Raw genomic sequence first — 23,820 nt, forward strand, 5'->3', positions numbered from 1 at the left:
GGATCTGTCATGTGCAATCTTACACAAAGGAAAATTTGGAAGTCAGCTTTTACATGTAAATAAATTTACAATTGTGAGAAACTTTCACTTAACTGAATTTGTGAATGCTTCTACACTGACATGCCAAAGATGAGCACTGCAGTATCAGATTATCAAAGTCAAAATTGCTAAAATTGTGAGTCACCAACAAAGCAACTCTTCTGCTTGAGGTGGCCAATGATGCAGCTCATGTCCATCTTATAATCTCATTTCAAGACACTACCCATTCCTTCAGCTATTCTACCAAGTCCTTCACAACCTCAGACAGAATTACCATGTCATAATCAATTTTCTAAGCTTTTATGGCTTGTCCCTTAACTTAAATCCCCTTTTCAAATTTCTCTTTGTTTTTCTTTGCAGTTTGCTCAACATACACATTGAATGCCACTACGGAAAGGCTATAAACCTGTCTCACTCCCTATTCAACTATTGCTTCACTTTCATCTTACTTGACTCTTGTAACTGCATTTGACTCTTGTAACCATTGTACAAAGCTTTTGCTTCCTACATTTCATCCCTGCTACCTTTAGAATTTCAAAGAGTGCATTCCAGTTATCCATGTCAAAAAATATAAATATGAATTTCTTCATTCTATCTGCTAAGATAGGTCAATGAGTCAGCGTTGCCTCATATGTTCCTATATTTCTCTTAAACCAAAACTGATCCTCCCTAATGCACCTTCTTCCACTCTTACTGCTCTTCTGTAGATAGCCTGTTTCAGTCTTGTGTAACTAGGGCTTATTAAACTGATGGTTCAGTAATATATGCACCTGTCAGCTCCTGCCTTCTTTGTAATTGGTATTATTATGTTCTTTGTGTAGTCTCAGAGTATTTTTGTATCTCATATATAGTTTTGTCATGGCTGGCTCTCCCAAGGATCTAAATAATTTTGAGAGCATTTTGTCTACTTCAAGGAAGTTGTTTGTACTTTGGTATCATATCTCCCATCTGATCATTGTCTTCATCCATTTCCTAGTATTATCTTCAACTTCATTTCCCTTGTACAGGCCATCTATATGCTCCTTTCACATTACACCTTTAATTTCCTTGCATAGTACTGACTTGCCATCAAGCTCTTGAGATACTCATACAACATTTCTCTTTTCTCCAGAGATTTTGCATTTCTCTCTGTACTATTCCTGCTTAGGCAACGACCTTGCCGCAGTGGATATACCAGTTCCCGTGAGATCACCGAAGTTAAGTGCTGTCGGGCATGGTTGGCACTTGGATGGGTGACCATCCAGGCTGCCATGTGCTGTTGCCATTTTTCGGGGTGCACACAGCCTTGTGATGCCAATTGAGGAGCTACTTGACTGAATAGTAGTGGCTTTGGTCAAGAATACCATCGTAACAACCGTGAGAGTGGTGTGCTGACCCCACGCCCCTCCTATCTGCATTCTCCACTGAGGATGACATGGTGGTTGGATGGTCCCAGTAGGCCACTTGTGGCCTGAAGATGGAGTACTATTCCTGCTTAGCCTTTTTGCACTTTCCATCAATATAACTTTTTTAGATATGTGTATTAACTTTTGCTGGCTTCATTTGCAGTGTGTTTATATTTCCTCTTTTGTCAGTTAAATTTAATATCTCATATGTTATCAGATGATTTCTTCTGGGCCTTGTCTTCTTGTCTATTTTATCCTCTGTTGCCTTCACTATTTCATCTTTCAAGGCTACCAATTCAGCTTTTGTTGTGTTCCTTATCCCTGTTTAAGACAGTCATTTTGAAATTCTCCTTGGTTTTGTACCTTTTTATAGATTCTTCAGCTTTAATCTGCATTTCATAGCCAGTAAACATGGTCCGAGTTCACATCTACTCATTGATATATTTTTCACTTTAAAATCTAGGTTTGAAGTCCCTGCCTTACCATTATATAACGTATTTGAAACCTTCTGGTGTCTCCAGATCTCTCCCACCTTATACAGTCTTCTTTCATGATCTTTAAAGCAAGTATTAGCAGTGATTAAATTGTATTCAGTGCAAAGTTCTACCAAGCCAGTTCCTCTCATTCACTCCCCCCCCCTCCCCCTCCCCTCCAGATGATGCCTCCTACTATTTTCTATTTTTACTTCACCTTCCTTTTCCTACTATCAAATTCCAGCTCCAAACCACAATTAAATTTACTTCCCCCTATGCTATTGGATTCGTTTCTTTTATATCATACATTCTTTCAGTCTCTTCATCATCTAGTAGTCATACAAACTTGTAGTATTGCAGTAGATGTTGGCTGTGGTGGTCACTATGCTGTTCACAATAGTTCACCTGCATTCCTATTCTTTTATTCATTATTGGAACTACGCCAGCATTACCTCTAACTGATTTTGTGTTGATAACCCTGCGCTCCCCTGACCAGAACTCTTCTTCTTTCTGCCACTACATCTCAATAATTCCCAATACATTGAACTTCAACCTATACATTTCCATTTTAAGGGCACCAGAGTAGGGAATAGAATAGAATAATTTTATTGTCGCAGATTAAAACTGTGTGCCAGACCGAGACTCAAACTTGGGACCTTTGCCTTTCGCGGGCAAGTGCTCTACCAACTGAGCTACCCAAGCATGACTCATGCCCCATCCTCACAGCTTTCCTTCTGCCAGTACCTCATCTCCTACCTTCCAAACTTTACAGAAGCTTGCAGGAACTTTAGTTTTCAGGACTTGATCAGTTAGGCCTACTTTGAATTTCTTTGTTGGAATGCAGTCAATAAAGTGTGCCAAAAAATACTTTAAAAAACTTATCGAATAGTATATTTGCTGGCAAATTGTTACTTAAATTATAGGGTGTGTCTCCATGACACTGACCAAACCAGTCGCTGTCAGCAAGGGAATTACAAAATCTATGAATTTGTTTCATTTGAGACTGGTCTGGTGATCACAAGTTCTTAGTTCATGGAGTGATTTTTAACATGTAAATTTTTCTTCATAAATAATAATTAATTTGTGATCCTTTATGTTCAGAAGATAACAATTGTACTGAAGTTTCTTATATTGTTTTATTAAAGTAATTGGTATATGTAATTGGTAAATATATGAACTACATGTTCTCCCATTTAAATTCCCTCAGTAAATATTTTTTAATTAGGGATCTGTCACCACTCATACTGCCAGCACCACTGGCACCAAGATTTGTGACATTTACTCATTATTTAACTATCACAAATATCATTAAGCAGTTAACTAAGAACTATGATTTCACCGCAAGGTAGTAAAATTACATGTTTCTACACTCACACATTATAGTTTCATTGTCATGTCCCACAAATTGCAACAAACTGTGATTTCTTTCCACTTATGGATATGATAATTACTATAAAGCCAAAATCAGTTATATTTTCAAATAAAATAAAATATTGTACCCTGCTACTAGTACATGTGGGTGTCAGTGCACCAAGTGTAGTGTCACCATGTGTGTATACTTAAATCAACCATCAACTGTATCAGCACTGGCCGGCCACAGCAGGCCATCATAGGAAGCTGCACATAGCATAGTCCCTGCTGTACTGTCTACCCATGATTCACACCCATATAAATGTGGAACAGTGCTGGCTCACCCTTACTATGTTCTTTTAGTTTGTACCACTTACATCAGTTGTTCTGTGTATCGTTTATGTTGCGCCCTCTGTATGTCTTGTTACATGTGGAATCTTGAGAGGCTTGTTTCTGTTATGGTTCTGTGGTTGATGAATAAAGCTATATTTGTGTTATATTTGTTATCACATAAAATATGGATAAAGCTGAATTCTGATACTTGCTAACATTTCAAAACTGATTTTCAGTGAGATGTAGTAGAATAAATCATTTGGTATTACAGCACATAACTTCATATTTTTCAGAAAGCACACATAGCACTAGGAGCACTGTCAGTGATGGCAGAGCGTGAAAATGTGGTGGATTTTACAGTGCCTTACTACGATCTTGTTGGCATCACAATACTGATGAAAAAACCAAAAACACCAACATCACTCTTCAAATTTCTTACTGTTCTTGAGAATGACGTATGGCTGTGCATACTTGCAGCCTACTTCTTCACCAGGTATCACAACTGACATTACAAGTTTGTTTAACAGTGCACACTACATAAATTATTTGAAATAGTAATCTTAGTTTTACATTTTTTTCTTTCTTTACTGTGTTCTAGTCTAAATTCCTATATAACTCTCCTTACAGGTTACTGCATTTTTTTGGTTTCTCAATGTGTATTTCAAGTGTTCTGTTCTTATTTTTTCATATCTATGTCCACATCTATGTACATACTCCACAATCCACTGTATGGTGTGTGGTGGAGGGTAACAATACTAGCCACTTTTTTTCCTGTTCCACTCACAAATAGAGAAAAGAAAAACAACTGTCTTTATGTCTCCATACAAACTGTAATTTCTCTTATCTTAACTTGGTGATCCTTATGTGAAATGTACATTGGCAGCAATAGAATTGTTCTGCAGCCAGGTTTAAATGCTGGGTCTCCAAATTTTCTCATAAGCACTCCACAGAAGAAAATCTTTTTCCCTCCAAAAAGGAGGGACTTACTGGTAAGAAATCTTGAGCAGTACTGAAGAATGGGTTGCACCAGTGTTCTACATTTGACCTCTTTACAGATGAACCTACACTTTCCTGGGATTCTTATAATAAACCTTAGTCAATGATTTGCCTTTGCTACTACCATCCTTACACACTTGTTCCATTTCATATCACTATTTAATCAGAATGATATTGTCAAGCAGCACACTGCTAATGCTGTATTCAAACATTACGGAATTTTTTCCTTACTCGTCTGCATTATGTTACATTTTTCAGATTTAGATAAAACTGATGTTCATCACACTAACAGAAATTTTGTTTGTTATATTGTATCCTCCTACAGTCACTTCACAATGACACCTTCATGCACAAAAGTGACATCAGCGAACAACTGCAGATGGCTGCTCACCCTGTCTATCAGATCATTTATGTATATAGAAAATAAGAGTAGTCTTAAGGCACTTTCTTGGGTCACTCCTGATGATACTCATGTCTCTGATGAACACTTACCTTTGAGGACAATTTAATGGGTTCTATTATGTAAGGAGTCTTCAGGCCACTAACATATCTTGGAATCTATTTCACATGCTCATACCTTCATTAACAGTCTGCAGTGGAACACTGTGTCAAATGTTTTCCAGAAATCTGGGAATATGGAATCTGTCTGTTGCCCTTTGTCCAAGGTTCACAGGATATTGGGTAGAAAAATGCTTTCTAAAGCCAGCTATTTACTTAAAGAGTCATGTCAGTACTACCAGATCAATATTCTAAGAATATGCTTGATGGTAGGCCATAAAAAAAAAGATTACCAAAACTGAACCATAGTTCTGTTTACTGGTCAGAAGGAGAGACAGGCATGCACAGAAAGTCATTAAACAAATGGCTGTTAGAAACAGTGTTTCTTTCATTTGCCTAAAAAGAGGTAGGGGGAGGAGCAAATGACAGGGATTAATTTAAAAAACCACCTAGTACCTTAGGTCAAAGGATATACAGCATACATAAACGAATCAAGAAGCACTGTTTTGCACTTAGAAGTATCAAGAAAAAACTGTTGGGTCGTTTCACTTATTTTTACTCTCTTTTCTCTTATGGAAAGATCTTCTGTGGAAAAGCACCTAAAGTAAATAAAGTATTTATGTATAAGAAGCGTGTCATAAGAATATTATGTAAAGTACAATCTACACATATTTTTTGAGGATCCTGGAACTATTACACTCATTTGACATCCCTGAAGAATCCTCTTCTTGCTGTGATCTACAGAACATGGCAAATAAATGAATGAAAGGTGTTTGTGATACAAACAAATAATCTGATTGTGGAAAGCATGGCATCTACTAATATGAAAATGCCACTGCATAGTGGTGATTCGAAGTGTGAAGATTGAAAGAGGAGTACATAGGCAGTAGTGATGTAGTTAGAGATGTCAGGTAAATATTTTGACTGAGAGGGAAACATTCCCGGTCACAAACATTTTTTTTTAGTTGAACTATAAAATGAATAGCACAATAAGATGCAAGTTTGATTCCTATGACGAAACGTTTATGTATTTGGTGCTCACAGTAATATAAATACCGCTGAAAATTTACTTGCCAATATGAGAAGCTTGTGACAAGCACCAAAATTGGTATGACATGTTTCATCTTCATAGAAAAAACAGTTGTAGAGGGTGGAAGACACTGAACTTTCTCTCTGAACTCATACTAATAGGAAACCACACCGTATGAGAAAGCAAAAAGACAGAGCTTAAAGAAAAGCTTTCAGAGGGCACAGGAAGCCAAAGACAGCGAGTATTGTGACAATTCAGTTAAAAAATTGTAGATAGGAGGCTAAAAGTGACAAGTAAGTTTCTATATAGTAGAAGATTAGAAAATTATTAGTGGAAAGAGTAATATGATCAAAATACAGGATGTTTCAAAAAGAATATATGTATCACAAAGTATTACATTGTCAAAACTATCAATTGCTGCATCACATGTAAGTTATTGGAGGAACAAACACATTGTCTGGTTTATATTCCTTGATGCTAGATGTCAGTTTTCTTCTATTTGTTTGGTTACTATCAATTATTGAAAAATATCTATTCCACAGCAGAAATCATTTTGTGTTTTTGAGTTTGTGAAGTGTAATTCTATGATTACAGTACAAAGATATTTCAGGTTGAGGTACCAAACTGATCCTCTGAATCAATGGAACATTTGCAGGCAGTATCAACAGTTTGTAGACAAAAGATGTGTATGTAAAGGAGAGAGTCCGGGCTGCACTCATGTTTCTGATGAATTCAAATCTCTTTCCAATCAATTCCTTGAGGCAACCAGGAGTCATAATTGCCTACGATGACTGTCTGGTGTATTATGAGATGTCAGTTGGTAGAAAGCTGTACAAGTTAGAGCTTTTACAGCTTCTGCATTATTATCATAATCACAAATATGTGGCATTTACTAATGAGCTTCAGATTGCTATTGACAAAGATAGCTGATATGCACAATGCATTATGTTCAGTGATGAAGTGACTTTTCACCTTAGTGGGAAAGTGAACAAGTACAACATTTGAATTTTGAGTCTGTAGAATTCATACATTGAACATTATACAAGATTCACCTAAAGTTAATGTGTTTTGTGTAATAATACCACTAAACTGTTTACAGCCCATTCTTCTTTGATGGAAACATTGTTAACATGAATGAGAACAACTTCATTTTTAACAATATGTGGCACCCCCTCACTGAGTTGCAAAGTGTGTGAATATCTGAATGAAACTCTACCATGATGTTGAAGTGGTCCTCAAACACTGGCAACTTAGCACTTCTCAGCTGGCCTCTACAGTCACTGGATTTGACATCTTGTTACTTCCTCCTGTGGGGTTTCATGATGGATATTGTGTATGCTCCAACACTACCACAGAAAGCAGAAGAACCGGATACATATTGCCATTGCACCATTGATGATGGACAAGCTTACCTGTGTATTGGAGGAATTCGAGTGCTGATGTGATATTTTTCATGTCGCTGGTGGAGGACTTGTTGAACAAATGTAATCTAAACATGTTCCATTAATATGTGTCCCAAGTTTCATAATTTATGTCTTATAGTTTGACAAATATATGCAGTCACACCCTGTACAATGAATAAGAAAAAGAGGCACTTTTGAGAAACAAAAATATAGGGCGATTCAGAAAACCATTTACAAACTGATGTGACACATCAGGCATACAACAAGGAGCAGTAATTTAATAGTAACTGGGGATCACAAACACCACAAAAGAGACCTACAATCACATGAGGACATTGCTACACAAACATGGACTGAGTGCATGGAGATCATCACCATTCATGCCATGGAAGCCTTGGGAGCAACATGGCTAGCTACACACACCATGAAATGTCTGAGATGCATTTGAGGTATGGCACAGCCAACTGCAATGGACTAGAAGCCATGTGATTGTATTGTGTGAAATGTCAAAATAGAAAGATGCTGCACCACACATTATTCACCATCCTGCGTTGCTGACTATGCAAAACCAGCTTGTTCCATCTGCACAAGCCAGATGCTGGTTCCCAACAAACAGCACAGACACTTGTGGCAGAAGATACATTCTCAAAAGGGTGCAGTGGATGCCACCACCAAGTGCATGAGGTGTATGCCACACCATTGATATCTCCCAAAACTCCATCTGGTGCACTGCACATGATTAAGGACTGCATCTATTGCCATTCACAATGTTTCCAGGCATTGAAACTGGGGGATTATAACAAGTCCATGGGATTTGCACAGTGGCTTCTGAAGGAATCTGCTGCAGACTGAAGCTTCACAGTGAGTGTCCTCTTCACCGATGAGGCTGCATTCTCACTCAAGGTTGTGACTGAATGTTCATAACCTGCATATGTGGGTCGATGTGACCCCACATGTTACAAGTACCCATGCCTTATAACACAAATTTACCCTTGATTGTGGGCTGGCATCATTGGTGACTGTTTAATTGGTCTATATATTCTCCTGGACTGACATGATCATTGTACATAACTCATATTCCTTTGAGAGGTTCTACCAGACATGTTGAATGATGTTCCCATGCCTATTCATCACTGCATTTCAGCACGACAGAACCGCTGTGCATTTCAGCAGGCAAGTGAGGGCACATCTGCAAGCAGCCTTTCCTGGCCACTGGACTGGTTGGGGTGAGCCAGTTGCATGGCCATCATCATCACCTGATCTGTCACCAACTAATTTTTTCCTGTGGGTGTATGAAACATCTGTTACATTTCTAGATGACCTAGTGGGCAGGATTGTTGCAGCAGCTTCCTTTTGTTTAACATCTTCTGGAATAAAATAACAGACACAAGGATGCTTTATTTGCCACTCAGACCATTGAGATTGTTCTCACCAACACCACCAGTCTGAACTTTGGAGGTAGGTAGTGCATATACAGCTGGTGCTCGTCACAAATGTCACCGATTTCAATGTGACCAAGGTAAGTAGTGTCATAAGAATGCTCATGCTCTCAGTTAATTGACACAAAGGCCATCGTAGCTCTAATACTATTAGTATTAGTAGTAGTAGTAGTTTCATTCATCTGTGGGTCACTTTTACAAGAATTTTGAACATGTTTTGATATTACAGTTTAAGGACATACTTGCAGCTATAATTTGACAAGGATCTGACAGATAGTCAGCCATGGGCTTATAGCAGGAACTTTCCCATATTTTCCTGAAGTAATTTAGGAAAACAGTGAATACCTAAATCAGGATGGCTGGATGGAGACTGGAGCCTCTATCCTACTGCATACAATGCTAATCTGTTTAAATGGTGAAACCTTATTCCGTTTATCTCTTGTGTATGAGTACAATACTCTTTAGCAAAGAAATTTATAATAATGTAAAAGCTTGTGCTTTGCTACTCATTCATTTCCCAGGCCTGAAGACCACACACACAGGATGTGATCTCACAATATCAGTGACTAAGTCTTAATACTCTTATTAATTAAAGTGGCGTGTATTGCTTGAACAGAAAATGTGTTTATCATTGAAACTTTATAGTTCTAATACAGACTTAAGATATGATGGCTTACCTCAAAACTCTTGCAAACAATCAACAAATGTAAATGAAAGTAGGAAGGTTAGAGTTTCATATCCTATCAGGAATAAGGTCATTAGAGATAGAAACTTTTGGGAAGAGAGAATTATAGCACATGGCAGTTCATTGTGAAGATGTACATGTACACAAACAATTATGAGGATGTGTTGGAAGATATGTTGATGAAACAAAGATATGTACCACATCAGCGAAGATGATTTCATTCATTTATTGCTCTATGTGCATGTCAAGAATAACAAACATCACCAAAGAAGCATAATACATGCTGTCTACAAAGACTCTGTATTATCAAGAAGAAAAGGCTCACTGAAAACCCTTCTACAAAACTGCTTTTCTATTGAAGGGAGTGTAGCAAAGATTATTTCTACATCCAGCAATTTGAATGATTAAAGTTTTGAAGTAATCCATGAATGCATTACTTCCTCACATGGTATTTAACTAAGAAGAACTTACTAAAGAAGTAAATGATGGCATTTGATGTAAATCACATCTGATAATGTGGCACTTCAGGCTAAAAGGAGGGATCATGAGAATAATACATTACATTCCCAAATGGGAAAATGTTAAACTGTAATAAACACAAGTGTTTAGTGCAGAACTGTTGGAGAAGACCTCAGTCCAACCATAAACCACTGTCAAAAGGAACATTCTATGTGGCACCAGATTCAGGCAAGCTATTATAACAGGTTAGGAAACAGGCTTTAGAGCATATGAATGTATGTCACACAATTCTCATGTGCTAAATTCACCCAAAAAATGTCCAGTTGTTTTTTTATACATTCATGACACAGTGGAGAATATGGCTGCCAATTTAATATGTTATTAATGGAATGAACAGATTGAACTGATGATTGATTTGGCCATTGAAGCAATGTCAGAGTCATTTTCAAGTGACAATAATATATGGCATAAGAGGCTGGCACATCTATACTCTGACACAATGGAAACTACATAACACTGTTGTCAAAGGTGTTATGAATATGAAAGCTGTTAATAAACTACAGTGAAACACAGTTGGAAGTTAAGTGGACTAGACTTCCTTTACAGTTGTCTACATCTCAAGCTAAGAGAATCCTTGAATTAGGTCATTTAGATCTGTGTCAACCAATGCATATGATGCCAATTAGAAGAGAAGGATACTTTCTAATTCTAACCAATGATACACAAATAAATAATAACCAGGTACCAAAAATAACTGAAAAATTGATGAAGGGTCATGAATACCAAACCGAAAACAGGATTCATATCTTGTGCTCTGAAAGCAGTTTGTAACTAAGATGCTAATGAATGTTTTGAATGAAGGAAGAGCCAGTATCAGAGAACAGTACCTCTCACTCCAGAACAAAATACAGTAGCTGAATAATGTAACAGCATAATCCATGAGAAGACATGGTACTTTCTCCTTGAAGACAACTTACCCAAAAATACTGTGGACAATTGGGCTCTGTAGTAGCATATCCCCTCAACAGTCCATAATATTATTAATAATATACACAAATCAGTTGGTTCTACTAAGAAATTTGTCAGTAAAGTAGAAGAAGTTGGCCACCAATAAATCCTATAGGCTCCACTTAAACTGAACTGAGATAATCTATTTACAAGTGTTGACAAGTTATTGATACTATGCATTTTTGTATAATGGACACCTTTCAAGACCAAAGTAAATGAATTCAAATCTTTGTGAAGGTTAGTCTTATTTCTCATGTTGATTCCATGGACTGAACTGTTGTTTTGAAAAAAAAGTGTTATTTTCAACATATTTCCTTAAGAGATAAATGTGCTGTCCAATCATATTAATGTGACCACCTCTCAAAATGCTGGATAACCAAATTTTGTAGTGCGGACCACTAGGTTTTTTGTTTGAGGACCCATGGTACAAACAGCCCAATCAAGGTGATCCGACAGATTCTGGTGAATAAGAGACCCAAACTATTTAAAACAGTTAACGCAGAACAGGGAATTGCATTTCACTGTCTTTTACTTTCACTTTTCACAAACACCCCCCCCCCCCCCCCCCCCTGCCGCCTCACCATTTACACATATGGCCAGTGCACTACTGTTTAACTTTCCATAAGCCTCATTAATAGTTTGCAGGTGAACATCCACATACTGCTACAATAGTTTCCTGTTGAACATCTATGAGCAGTAAAGCCTAACCACAAGTTTCACAGATCTTAAAGAATAATCAGGTATGTATGGAATAGACACTGTCACTGTTTTTACACAGCCTAATTGTTTAACACTTATTCCACAGTTAATTTGAAGCATTGTTATTGTTCTAACCTGCACAGGTTACTCCTCTGAAACTAACCATAAACTGTCTCATGGCCAAAAACTGGGGAAGTTTAATTTACAGAAATTACAATTAAAACTTGATTCATGAAATTAACTGAATACATCACAAGATTCCATCTTTTTAACAGTTTCTTCTACCACAAGAGTTAAGCTGAATTATTTGTTTAAATGCTTAAATTTACATCATTATGCAAACAATACTTTTGACAAAACTGTTAATTACTTTGAAATTAATTAAGGGCTGGCTTTGCTAACATGTTTTCAAATTGAGCCAAATAGATAGTTTAAGATTACTAGTATTTGTTCCTCCAAATGTTCATAATTAGAACAGAATTTATATTTTTTTATCTGTCAGCAATAGAATTTAAATTATGAAACAATTACTGATTTCACCCTATAGCAAAAGATACGGTAGTAACAAGGCATAGTTGAAATGAATTAGAAAATCAATTATACACATAAAACTAAGCACAAAATCAGATCTGGTGTTAAACTCTTTAAAACTGAGGGCCAATCTTTCTCTTTTATAAAAATGCAGATTATATTCACATAAGTTGATGGTAATTAGTTAAACATGAAAACATGATTTAAGGAGTCAGATGGCAAAACAATAGGGGAATTAAAATTATCCCAGCTTGCTTCGCCACAGAGTGTACACCAAATTTGGTTGAAACTGCTCCAGGCTTTCTTGAGTTATGCTTTTATGACTCCTCATTTCATTCCAACTGGCAGCCATAGTGATTGTATGGGTGTATTACTGTCCCAGTACTTTCTTCAATCATACATGTACTAAGTTTGGCAGAAATTGCTTCAGCTGATACGGAGAGATGCTGATTTGTCATTGTCTTTGCAATCCTCACCCCAAACACTCCCTTTCCTAGTGGCACAAGTTTATCTGGTCACCAATGAACCTAGCATTCCATTACATTGGACAAACAGAAAGATGAGATTTTAAATGGAAAAACCTGTCTATTTTCTGTACCATCAAGGAAACTGAAATTGATGCAAGCATCTGTGTAAGCATGAATGAGTATAAGAAATGTACTTTCCTTTACAGAGTGATTCATCAGAGATCTTCTTAATTTTTGTAAAAACCTTTTATTCTGCATCCTGGTTCCAATTCCCTTCTGGTCTTCCTCATCTCTGATCCAGTTTTTGTATGAGTATACCACTCATTTTGAACTATACAAAAAAAAACAATAAATAATTAGTTCCTGAAAAATATAGTAATCCTATATGTGCAAATTCACATGAAATATTTGCTACAACAAGAAAACGAGGTTTGTAGTGCAGTCACCCTTCTGCTATCTCTACTTATAATTTTCCTTAATGTGGACCTCATATGAAAATAAATATTTTGTCCATGTGCCTGGAATCAGTACGAACCTCATAGACCAAATCCACGGCGCACTTGTACCTATTCTTACTTGTAGGATCATGTTACATAAAAGATATAAAAGTGTTGAGTAAACAACTTTTGATAATGTCTATAATGAAAAGACTTAGATGTTGAAATTTGCCTTCCCATTTTGTATCAAAAAATTACTCTCCCATAGTCAAAATGTTAATCTTTATACAGAAGCTGTTATCCATAGCTGACATTACTGTAATTGGGCAGCAATAGAAACTGAGCCTGTATGTCTCTACTTGCAGACTATTAATTATTATCAGTGGCTGTTACCAGATATAGTTTTTTCATATCAGCGGATTCTGCTTATTGCAGATACTGTTCTAATGGTACATGTAACAGCATTCAGTCTTTGAACAAGATCCTGAACCTGGGCTTTTCAGGACAGCTTACCATCTGGATTGTTAAAATTCACTAGCTTTGATATAATTCCTGCTTTGTTCTATGTGATATCCTTACCCCACTAGTCAGCTGTCAAGGATGCTGGTTAGTGCTAGTGCCCTGGTTTAAACATTCTAATGGAAAGCAACTTTCGAAGAGCACAAGAAATGAAGACCTCCAATGTAAACAGTGCTATGAAACAAGTTCATTCTTTTGAGAAATTGTGCAGTAAATTTTCAATAAAATCTCTAATAAGATATTTCTATTATGTCCAATGTGATTGTTTTATTTAGATAAATCATTGGTTTTTAATATGCTTACAACGTTTAAAATGGTAAATTCTTCAGTGGGTACTTAACATAGTTTATTTGCAAACTCAGTGCATTTAATTTGAGTTAGCATTGACTTACCAAATTTAAGAAGTTTTTTTGTGAAACCTCTCAAAAACACGAATCTGAAAGATCCCAATTGTTTCATTTGTTGATACTAAGAATTCCATTAACAATTTTTGCAACAATAAAGTATGAAACCCTCAAAAATTAATTCAGCACAACGTAAAATTAATTTTAGCAAGTACCTTACTACAGCATATAAACAATTTTAAGAATGACCCTTGACGTTTAGCATCACCTTGTCACATAAATTCATGGCAATTGTGTTAAAGGTCATAACTTATCATTGTTTGCTTCCTATACTAATTTAACATAGATATACCCACTTAGCAACAATTTTTGGAGCGCATTTGCATACAGGAAGATATTTAAGATCTTTATTTGAGTCATACTTACCAACATCATCCTCAGATTTATACAAATCAACCCTCAAATGCATTTTCCTAGCATCAACACCCCATGTATTACTACTACTGGTAGCCATGTTTTGGCACTTTCCACTGTTTACATGCACACATCCTGACAAAGTTATCATTAACAGGAATCTGCCACTTCTTAGTTTATTGTGAAACTATTGGTTATACAAGATGATTCAGCTGCTGCCACCTGTGGGTTTTATGCAAACTGCAACACCTTTAAATACTAGACACTAGATTTTCTTGCACTTGCTATGCAAAAACCATTTTTCCTGTGGACATTATGAACAGGACCTTTTTGTAGGAAATTTAATGTAGTTAAATTTTGTATTGGATACATTCTTTGCTAAAGGCCAAGGTTTTTAAATTATTCAAGAAAAATGTACAAAAATGACCTTCCAATGTGTTTTTCTTGAATAACCTGAAAACCGTGACTTTCGGTGGAAACATATCCCAGTATACAATTTAACTATATTTAATATCCTACAAAAACATCCTGTTCATTTTTTTTCTGCAGGAGTAGGAGTTTGCACGTAGCGAGCAAGAAAATATGAAAATCTCTAATAAAATCTTCTCAGGCTTCCAGCTGCCTGGAGTAGTATAAAATCCACAAGCTTTTGGCCGAGTACTTCTTGGCTATTGTCAAGTTGTGACTGTCTTTTGGATGCTGCTATCATCTTTATGTAGCTGTGCTCCCTTCTTTGCCATCACTAGTGCTTACTCCAGTGACATATAAGCTAACATTTCCATTGCATGCCCACTTTAACCTTCCGATGGCTGGGTCCTAAGTCATGCATAGCCATTGCCTTTACTGCGGGTGTTGTGACAAATTCTTATCTCAGTAATTTCTTCTATTATACTATCTCAGACAATAACAGTCCATATAATAATGTGTCTCATTGAATGCAATACAATGTCCATTTTCTAGATCATGCTCTGCTGCCACTGATTTCTCAGGGGACTGAGAGTGGAAACATCTCTTAGGTTCTACACATCGCTGTTCATTAGTATGCACAGTCTATCTTCCATAAAATGGTTCACATAAACACACAGTATTCTATATACTCTTGGTGTTCTGAGGCTTATATTGTGTTTCATAGTACTCATGAGTTGTCAATATTTTTCTAGAACCCTAGAACCCTTAAGGCTGAATCAAGTTTATACCCATTAGGATTGAGCTTACCTTCCCTGTTACTAAGCCACAGAATGGAAAAAAATGCAAGCTTCTTCAAGTGCTCCTCAGGGTTTTTCTGCTTATGTCTTTTCAGAAAGATAGTATAATTTGGCAATTGTTGTAGCCATTTTCCTTGAATACTTTCCATAATTGACTCAGTATCTTCAGCAGCTTTTATGCATCTGAAACAGCTTCCACTTGCTGCACCAAGGTTCTCAGAATAGAATGTTTCTACAACAGATGGTGACAGCTGGTAGCCTGCAGATATCAGTCCTTGTGGGTGGGTTCCCAGTAAATACTGTGGCTGGGACACCCATTTGCTTTAGGGCAGATGACAACATCAAGGAAATGTGAGGCACAATCTGTCTGGCCTCAGGACTATCAATACCGTGGGGTTGATAACCTCCTAGCTCCAATACGAGAGGAGATAGAGCAAAAAACTGTTTTTTCTTTTCTTTTTTTTTTCAATACCTGCCCTGCACAACATGCATGCTGCACATGAACAGTATCAGCCTGTGAATTCAGTTGGTTTTGGAGGGTAGCATACATGTCATCGGCAAGAAACGGTTGAATGCATATGCAGGTGGGAAACCGTATCAGCTTGTGAAATCAACTAGTTGTGGAAGGCAGCCTCTCTCTTCCTACCTCTTCAAAGCACATACACAAACATGAGTCGATGAGATAGGAAGAGAGAGGTTTTAGGAGTTGTTGTGAGTACACGCAAACACACACACACACACACACACACACACACACACACACACACACACACACACACACACACACACATACATACAAATATGAGTTGAAACACACACACACACACACACACACACACACACACACACACACACACACATACAAATATGAGTTGAAGAGATAGGAAGAGAGAGGTTTTAGGAGTTGTTGTGAGTTTTGTTAATGCTTAAGATAGAGTGGAGGAAATTTACAATAAATTCAAAGCAGATGTAAAATGGTGTTAATTTTTAGAAAACCCAGATTCCATAAATTATGATTACTCAGGCTGTGAAGACAGATTTACATCCAGGATTCCATATGGATGACTACCAAAACATGATGAGTATTCTAGTCTACTAAAAGTACTGATGGTGACAAATACCTGTTTGAAAGTTTGTCACTCATTATATTTAAAGTATCAGCATTCATGCTTGATTAGCTGACTGTATGTTAGAAGCTGCAGGAAATGTTGGTGAGTGAGTGGCAAATCACCAGCATTGTGAAGTCTAGTGTACTGTTGGCTTATGTGACTGCTAACATAGGGAAAACAAAACAGTAATTATCAAAATTGCCATATACATGATTGGCAACTGAGAATGTTAGTTACAAAAGTTCGTGCTGCAGTAGTTTTACATGAAATAAATTGCTAAAGTGGTGCACAGTGGTTATAATAGTAAATTTTGTAATTTACTGTGCAAAATAATCTTTTGTATCTGATCCAATAATACAAAATATAAAACATTGATTTTTTTTCTTAATCACAAATTGGCTTTTGTGGATAATGTTTTCATGAATTGTAGACATATTGCTTGATGCCCTCATTAAGCAGGTTTTTTTTATGAAGTGAACATATTTTGGCAAAATACAAATATATTATATCTATTTACAATACATTTTATAAGCTTGTAATTAAAAAGTTAATTATATTAGTTTCTATTACTGTGGTTTTATGTGGAATAAATTACCAAATTAACACAAAATAAAGATTATCTAGGATTTCGTATTATAGATATATTATGTCAGATCCAGGTCTAGTACAGTCTCCAACAATCATTATTTCCTTATCATCCGGTAAGTCCCCCCTGATGCGCACTTCTGGGTGAGTTTTCTAAACTCTGCCCCTTTTCCTAAACCCCTTCAGTTCCTTTCACTTCATCCCTCTTCCTTTCCCTTCAACCCTTCTGCTGGAAGAAGGAGCTAGTGGCTCCAAAGCTTGAATAAGTAAAACTTTTTTTATATGTGTGTTCTCCTGCCACTGCTTGGTGAGTAGATTTTCTATCTATCCAGCTACATTATACTGTCAAAAATTGATTATTTTCGTTGTTATATTTACAGTTTCTATTAGATCAATGTGTGTTTGCAACTTTCCACTTCAATATATACATTATTACATTATGGGTTGTGTCACAAACAATATCTCAACAAACTTGTTCACACTATACGTATTAAAATACATAAAATACAGGTTTGTGACCTCCCTGATCCCACTAGTTTTCCTCGTTAGTCTTCTACATGAATAGCAAGTTCTATACAATTAAAAATTTTACCTCTCCAGTGTTTCTTCCTTTACAGATGACCTAAACAAATATGAACTCAAAATAATACTACATACAATATGTCTAAGTACAGGTAACACAATTCCAGTGTTAGAGTTTCTTCCAATCACATAACTTTTCACTAACTACAAGATGTGATCCATTCTCAGTGGTATGTAATATAAAATATAGAGAGTCTATTTCACTTTTATTTCACAAAATATTCCTACAAAATAACTGTTAGATGTCACAATAGCACATTACCATTTTCTTGCAAGAAGAATCACTGCTATTTGTTTGCAATTTGTTTCCAGAAATTACTTATGAAATAATACTCTTTTACTCGATTAGTGACACAAAGCTTTACAGGTGTCATTAACATTGTGTTCCACCATATAGTCTCTGGCAATACACATGAGTATAATATACTGAGATGTGAGACATTTGGTATAAGGTTCATTTGCACAGTTTGTCCCACTACAAACTGTTGGCCTAACCGCTGGCCATGAGAACTACCTAATTCCAGAATCTTTTTCTTTTTATTGAACTTAAAACTGACTTTGGTGTTTTAACTGTTGAAGTCTTCTGCATGTTTCCTACACCTACAGCTACAAGACAGTCCTCTACACTAAACTCTAACAATTGATCATATCTATTGGTGACACACAATTTGCAGTTGTGTGAATATATCCTCCTCCTAGCAGCCTTCCTACCAACTGCCAGTTCCAGTTCCCAGTGCCCTTCTCCCTCCTCATCCTGTACCAAGCAAGGTGGCACAGTGGTTAGCACACTGGACTCGAATTCGGGAGGATGGCAGTTCAACCCTGTGTGCAGCTATCCATATTTAGCTTTTCCGGGATTTCCCTAAATCGCTCCAGGCAAATGGTGTGATGGTTCCTTCGAAAGGGCATGGCTGACTTCCTTCCCTATCCTTCCCTAATCCGATGAGACTAATGACCTCGCTGTTTGGTCTCTTTTCCCAAACAAACCAACCCCAACCCCTCATCCTATCTAGTCTGTCCCTTGTGTTTAATAACTGCACCTGGAGGATACAGATCTTACACTTCTGCTCCTCCATTAACTTACTTTTGCTACATGTCCTACACTTCCAGGAGAGGCTCTCACCTGAATACCAACTGTCTTTCCCATTGCATTCCCCCCAATTAGAATACTTTGTACAAATTTTACACCATAGCCCAGTACTCACAAATCTATGACAAAGCCTACATTTTTCCATCATGTTAAAATTTTTGTAACTGTAAAGAAAAACTATGTTTGTACATTACCTAACTTGTGATACTATGTTAAAATAATTTTACATAAGGAATTAACAAAAAACATTAGAACACATGCAGAGGAATAAAGTCTGTACTCCCTCTCTCTCTCTCTCTTTCTCTCTCTCTCACTCTCTCTCTCGCTCTCTCTCTTTCTCTCTCTCTCTGTCCATCTGTCTCTCTCTCTGTCTGTCTCTCCATTAACAGATGGAACAAGAAAGGGAGTGACTAATTGCTTCCTTAATGAGCACTGTGATTTATGCAAATAGGTCATTGTAAATTAACAGCAAATTTTTATCAAAAATAAAGAGAACGCCAATGCGATCCAACACAGATGTAGACCTAAATGTGCCCTGTCTCCCCTCTTGACTCTCTTTGACAAATATACTGTTCGAGGTTTTCCCAATATACTATCTGCGTAAATGGTTTTCAAGTGTTTGAAGAAAATATAGAAGATTTCTACGAGGCAACTGCTCAGCATCTTCAGACACTGCTGCAATATAAGAATGATGCTGTGGTGAGCCAATTTATCTGGTGGCTCACTAGAAAAGGGCTTTCAGATAAATGGCAATTGTTGTTTAAAATGATTTGTGTCTTTCAGTTCCTCATTTTCTATTTTGATATACTTTTTGCTCTTTCATTTTGCCTGATGACCTTTCTTTCTATGGAAGACTCAACAAGCTCCAACATTTTGTTGTTCATTGTCCTTGCCTTTTATCTATCTAACTGTACTATTATGTTCATATATGTTTTGCGAATGTTGGGTAATTTGGTACCTCTTTTTTTCTTCATATTGTACCTTGCAATTCTAGACTCCATTACATAGTTTTCAACTGATGGTGTTGCAGTTTCTTAATGTGGGTCTTTGATCGCTGGAGTCCCTACAGTTATCAGAATAATCGTGAAAAATATAAAGACGATGAAGAGAAACGAGAATTTGATTTAAAAGAATGCCTTTGGTTTTGCATGACATCTTTAACACCACAGGTAATATCTTTAACATGTATTTGTGTATTTATATTATGACTTTCAATAATTATAATGTTAAGATTCCAAATTTAATCCATAATTACCCCTTATGAAGCATGTAGCCATACATTACCATTCATGTAATGTGTGACTTTTATAGATATAACATGCTACACTTCATACTGTCTGTTGTGAATAAAATCAGTGAAATATTTCATTATTTGTCACATAGAGCTTTTTCTTGTTCTAATGCAGTTACAGTAACAGACTGAGTCTGAATGGAACTTCCTGAACAAATATTTTAGCTGATATGTGAATAAAATTTTAAAATTCTAATACGTGATTATACTACATCTGACATGTTTGTAATGCATTTTAAAATTCTAGTATGTTAATGTCATACATTTGAGGTGACTGAACCATTTAATCATTTCATTATTACATTAACTTTAGTGTTTTTTGTACTAAAAGGAGTATTTGCATGATAAAACTCTAAATTTACAAGTATTCTGACAAGTAATCAGAATGTACTATCAGGGGATTGAACTCCCAGTAGTCTTGATAAACACGTATAAAAGTTTGGATCAGTTGAATCAGATATTCTGGAATGTTTATGAATGACCCTATTTCTGATACAGATATCTTTATGTTGTTGCTGAAGGAAAAGTGTGCCCAAGAATTTGTTTTCTATTGTTCATGGATAGGGAGGGGCACCTAAACGTATAGTTTGTAATCATTTGTTCGTTAAATTAAATTTTTAGTGAATTTGTAAAAACCTTTATGGTACAGTTTTCACACTGAATTTCTCTTTCTAAAATATGTAAATAATACTGCTATCATTTTATTATTGATAGATTTGATTCCTTTGTTCCTGTTTAATATGTAATTTGGATGAATAACAAGGGTAATGCCATAGCAGTGACACTCACAAAATTTAAATAGGCATTGTTACAATAATAATTTGTCAATCATCAATTATTGTGAATCAGACTGGTAGAATTTTATGACACTTAGTAATCAAATATAAACTGATGCTATTCCCCACCTTTCCCTTTTCACCCAGTTTTTACATCCTCTTTTGACACTTTATGGTGAAAATATGTTTCATTTTTTCTTTTTATGGAAAATCCAAAAAATATGTGCTGGTCAGCAAAAACATTATGACTGCTGCCTATTGTGATGTTGGATGCCACCTGGTGGAATTGCGGGCATGTGATATGGCAGCAAAAGTATGTCAATGTAATAGACACAGATAGGGAATCTCCCTAGCAAAGATATGAGCTACAAATGGTGAAATCCATTGAGATAAGTGACTTTAACAAAGGACACATTATTACTATGCAGAACCTATGAACGAGTATTTCAAAAAGAGTGAAGCTGGTTGAAAGTTCATGTTCTACTGTCATGAGTATCTACAGAAAGAGGTAGGACAGTGAAACTACCGCTAGGTGCTAAATGGTTAGCTGTCCATAGTTCGTCACAGAAAGTGCAGTTCAGAGGCTTGTCTGTTCTGTAAAGTAGGATAGATGATAATCTGATACATCTATGCTGAAAGAGCACAATGCTGGTGCACACATAAGTGTTTTGGAGCACATGTATATTGTTGTTGAACATGGAACACTGCAGCAGACTGCCCCTACTTGTTCACATGTTGACCCAAAGACTTCATCAATTGCAATTACAGTGGACATGGGATCATTGAGATTTGACCATTGATCAGTGGAAATGTGTCATCTCTTTGGGTGAATCACATTTTTGCTACACTAGGTCAATGGTCATCTCCACAAATGCCATCATCAAGGTGAATTGCAGCTCAAAATGTATAGTGCGCGATGGCCATAAGCTGATGGAAACAGTGTTATGCTGTGGGAGACATTCTCCTGCAATTTTGTGGGACCTGTGGTAGTAATGCTGATAGCTGCAAGCTACCTGCATCCCTTCATGCCTCATGTCATCCCCAATGGCAGTGTCATCTCCCAGCAGTATAATTTTCCATTTCCTGGAACCAGAAGAGTTGAAGAGTATTATAGTGAACTCATGTTGATGTCTCAGTGACAAAATGTGCCTGATGTAAATCCTATGGAACCCATCTGGGTCACTAATGGGCACCATCACTGCACACACCGATCAGTAGCCCATTATTTATGCAAATTATATGACCTGGGCAGGGACACCAAATGCCACATACCTCCACAAACCTACCAACAAACTGTCAGATCCCTGATATGCAGAAGGAGTGATGTATTTCATTCAAAAGATGGATGACCAAGCTATTAAGCAGTTGGTCCTAATGTCTTGGCTCATCAATGTATGCTATTACATTGACTTTCTGGAACAAGCCCAAACAGTATATTGTTGGAAACAGTAACCAACTGTTATATTTGTAGTGTGTTTAAATATGTATTTGGTGTTTCTAGTAAATGCTCAAGATTTATATGAGGTAACTGCTCAGCATATGCAGGTACTGCTTTAACTATAAGGTGCTGTTGTGGTTAGCCAATTTATCTGGTGGCTTGCTAAACCAATGCAGATGCTCATCAATGGGGAGGCATTGTAACATCATCAGATAACGTTCACACTCGACCCCCTCCCAGAAACACAATTTATGGATTGTATCAATGAAAAAATCAGTTTTAATTTTAATATTTTTCACATTATAATTAATAGATTGAGTATTGTACAACATATTTAGCCTGGATGCAAACACTTACAGATCCATCTTGATCACACAAACTTTTACACTTCACTATTACCGGCTTTGGCTACTGCCATCTTCAGATCATAAAATATTCTGAAGTAGTATCAACATGAAACTAAACATATAGGTACATAGTAAGTGCACTTACTATCTACCTGCATGTTTAGTTTCATGTTGATACTACATCAGAATATTTAATGATCTGAAGATGGCAGTAGCCAAAACCGGTAATAGTGAAGTGCAAAAGTTTGTGTGATCAAGACATACCTGTAAAATAAAGTGCCAAAAATATGATCATGGACTCATTTTCAGACTTTATGTTTTCAATTGATAACTGGGCACAAACCACATGTGGTATATGTGCTTGGGAAGGCTGTTTTATCACCTATCTGGCCATCATAGCTTTGAGCTTCTATTAGTGCATTTTCATTAGATTCATTTACCCCTGATATCTTAGTATCATCAAAACTGGTTCCCATATCACTACTGAAGTGATGTCCTATATCTCTGTTGATTAAGTCATTGTCTATAAATATTTTAACTGTTTCTATATGGAAGCATCCTTGGGACATTGAAGTGGGTGATAGATAGTATCTTGAACTATCCATACTCATGTTGTGTCTAATATCAAGACAGTGGTCAGGAGCAGCAGATGTTTCTGGCGGACTTAGTCCAATGTTATGCCTGTATTCATTGCATTTGTCCTTAACTAATGTGTTCTCTCATACAGACAAGAGATCTTAACACACTTTTGGGATTCTTAGACCAGTATCATCTTTTAAAGAATCCAGCAACATTTGTATTCATGCTGGAGAGCAGAAAACAAATTTTATTTTGTGTTCCTTGAAATGTCTGTTGATTTTGAACATACCACTCCTATGAGACAAGAAA

General features: G+C 36.5%; 1 protein-coding gene and 1 pseudogene across 1 annotated transcript in view; both read left to right on the top strand.

Moving 5' to 3' along the window:
• Positions 1-23,820, top strand: part of LOC124544638 (ionotropic receptor 25a) — a 424,769-nt gene that overhangs the window by 228,145 nt on the left and 172,804 nt on the right. Inside the window, exons 11-12 of the mRNA XM_047123253.1 lie at positions 3,874-4,073; positions 20,111-20,249. Of these exons, the coding sequence (XP_046979209.1) occupies positions 3,874-4,073; positions 20,111-20,249 (339 nt within the window). The remainder of the gene's footprint in view (positions 1-3,873; positions 4,074-20,110; positions 20,250-23,820) is intronic.
• Positions 1,186-1,303, top strand: LOC124555210 (annotated as a pseudogene).

This window comes from Schistocerca americana, chromosome 1 (assembly GCF_021461395.2).
Source record: "Schistocerca americana isolate TAMUIC-IGC-003095 chromosome 1, iqSchAmer2.1, whole genome shotgun sequence".
NCBI lineage: Eukaryota > Metazoa > Arthropoda > Insecta > Orthoptera > Acrididae > Schistocerca > Schistocerca americana.